Genomic DNA, 2,569 nt, shown 5'->3' on the forward strand with positions numbered 1-2,569 from the left:
GGACCTTGATATTTTGCACTCCCAGCAAAAGCCAAAATACTAATGGCTCTAGTCAGAGCATAAAGGTTATTCCTTACTTGCATTGATATTTTAGTGCTGATTAATGATTGCACTGTCCTTGCACAGGAAGATGAGGAAGTGTTGTATCTGTCTGATACGGGATGGGAGGGAGACAGACCTCACTGCACGGTATAGCTGCTGGGGGTGAAAAAAGAATCCCAGAATACACTGTCTGTCTTCTCCAAATCCAGGCAGTGTGATGAGCCTCAGGCACTGCTTAATGTTTATGTGAGGCTGGCTTGCAAGTGATTTCATACGATCTGGCAGAGCAAAGCACAACCAAGAGATAATTCTTGCTCCAAAGAGGGAGAGGGAGGGGTAGTGAGGTATCGTGTTAAGGTACTCGTAGTTGCTCAGGCACCTTTAAAGTGGCTATTACTGGATGAACTTCTGTCTGCTTCTGAAGAGGGGTAAGTTAAATGCTGCTTAAGCATTCGTCAGCCTGAGTCCTGTCTCTGAGCTCTGGCAAACAGAGTGCTCAGTCCCTCTCAGGTCTTCCTTAATTTGTATCCAGAAAGAATTCAAAGCTAGAAATCCTTTCTCCTGATGATTTGCAGTTGCTTGACTTAAACGTGGGCATTGCTTTCTGCTTCTCAACTTGCGACTGTCTCGTTTGTAAGGCATCAGCCAGCAGTTGTTCAGGGAGATGCTGATAACCTTGAGCATATAGCTGGTAGTTTTTGTCTGGGGAAGGTTCCCAGTGGTGCTGCAATCACAGAACCACTAGTCATCCAGGGACCGGTGGTGCAGTGTCGTTTAGCAATACCTGTGGCAAGTGTTTCATGTAGACACTCACCAAAGTGACTGTGTTTCTTGGCTGTAGCCTAGCTTGCAACAGCCCAAATAAGTCTGGAAACCAGCAGTAAAATATTCTCAGCTGAAGGGATTCATCTACAGATGACTTGAGAAGATTATACTGATCTGGCATCTGATGATTTAAGAGAGCAAGGAGTGTGAGAATGTCTCTGGCAAAACGTCTCCATCGTAACTGGCATGACAGTCTCTTCAAAAATACAGTATCCTGAGTGGTGACTTGTTAATCTCAACTTCTCATCCACCCAGGACTCCATAGCTCTAATTCAGCTGGTGAAAGCATAGCTACTTCTCCTAATGAGTACTGTACAAAATCTCAAATTAGTCGGGTAGCTGCAGATTCCCAGGAAGTTTGGAACAGCCTGTACAGGGAGCAGCGGTGCCTTCCGGCTCTTTACAGAAAGCTGCCTGCATTTTGCTCAGCCAAGCAAACTGGAAGTCCCTGCGGTGAGCAGCCTTCTTACCATTGAAAACAATGAAAAGATGCCTGCTGCCAGCAGTAGCATTTTGATGCCAGTTTTAATTGAAAAATGCACTTTGTTAATGCAACTGACAGTTAAAACTGTAATTCATAGCTCCTTGTTGCAGAAACTTACACTTCACGGACCAGACTGGCTGTACTTCGTTTCTGGCTGCAGACCACCAGTGTTCTGGAGCGAACTGGGTGTTCAGATGCTCTTTTATCACCCAGCCATCATTGCCATAGTGCCCTTCTGTAAAAGTATGAGAGAGGGGATGCTAAAATTAATTCTGTAGTGCAAGATTCCTTGCTTAACTCTTGCTATGATGAGCTGCGGAAGGGAGAGAGACTTTTTGTTTATCTAGTGTCCTGCTTACCTTGGAAAAGAAGCTTGAAACGTTAGCATTTTATTGTGCTTGTTTACGTGAGCAGATACACCTCAACCTGTTGTGAATTCTTGTGTGTGCTGCGGCTTCTCACGCAGTATCATTGTTTTCCCTGCAATCTAGAGTTTAACAGCTCCCTCCTGGACAGCGCTGGTTCTGATGAAGACTCTGGGAATGAGGATGTTCTTGACATGGAGTATTCAGAAGCTGAAGCAGAAGAGCTGAAAAGAAATGCTGAGGTGTGATCTATGATTTCAAAAGCCAACTGAGAAATATACACCTTCCTTACCATCAGTTTAGCATTGGAGGTAGTTTATCACAGCAGGTGTAGGGTCTAGAAAGGTCTTTTATTTTCAGAAACTAAAAGAAAGAAAATTTCTGTCCCTAAGAGTCAAGAGTCTGTCCTATTGTGTTATTTTAACTAAAAAAAAAAAAAACAAACACCAAAACCAGCTGCAGAGACCCCTCTGAGTTTCTCTAAGATGTGGATAATGGTGAAAAGGCAACAGTAGTTTTATACCAGAAATGTTCCAGTGCCTGTAAAGCAATGGGCCTGAAACTTTTATTAGAGAGAGAGGACTCCAGCCAGTGTGGTAGTTTAGTTGCAACACCACGAGCTTCTAGATCCTGCACCACCAGAACTGAGGGCTTGAGGGAAGTTCTTACAACCATCAGGTGAAATGTCTCTGTAGCCCAGGCTGTGCTGCTGGCCACTGGGACATACTCAGCCTCCACACGGCAGTGTTGTGAAAGTTCTCTCCTTGCCTCAGTGGAAGGAGTGCTCTGTGGAGTGGAAAGGGTCAAATAATTGGAGTTCCTCTGAGCAGTTTTTATTTCCCTCAAGATCTCT

General features: G+C 44.5%; 1 protein-coding gene across 1 annotated transcript in view; it reads left to right on the plus strand.

Moving 5' to 3' along the window:
- Positions 1-1,842: 1,842 nt before the first annotated feature.
- LOC104499002 (ubiquitin carboxyl-terminal hydrolase 37-like) overlaps positions 1,843-2,569 on the plus strand; it is a gene marked incomplete at its 5' end in the record, with an annotated part of 3,336 nt that continues 2,609 nt past the window's right edge. The window contains one exon of the mRNA XM_010142450.1: positions 1,843-1,958. Coding sequence (XP_010140752.1) covers positions 1,843-1,958 — 116 coding nt within the window. The remainder of the gene's footprint in view (positions 1,959-2,569) is intronic.

The sequence above is a fragment of the Buceros rhinoceros genome, unplaced genomic scaffold (genome assembly GCF_000710305.1).
Source record: "Buceros rhinoceros silvestris isolate BGI_N320 unplaced genomic scaffold, ASM71030v1 scaffold21408, whole genome shotgun sequence".
NCBI lineage: Eukaryota > Metazoa > Chordata > Aves > Bucerotiformes > Bucerotidae > Buceros > Buceros rhinoceros.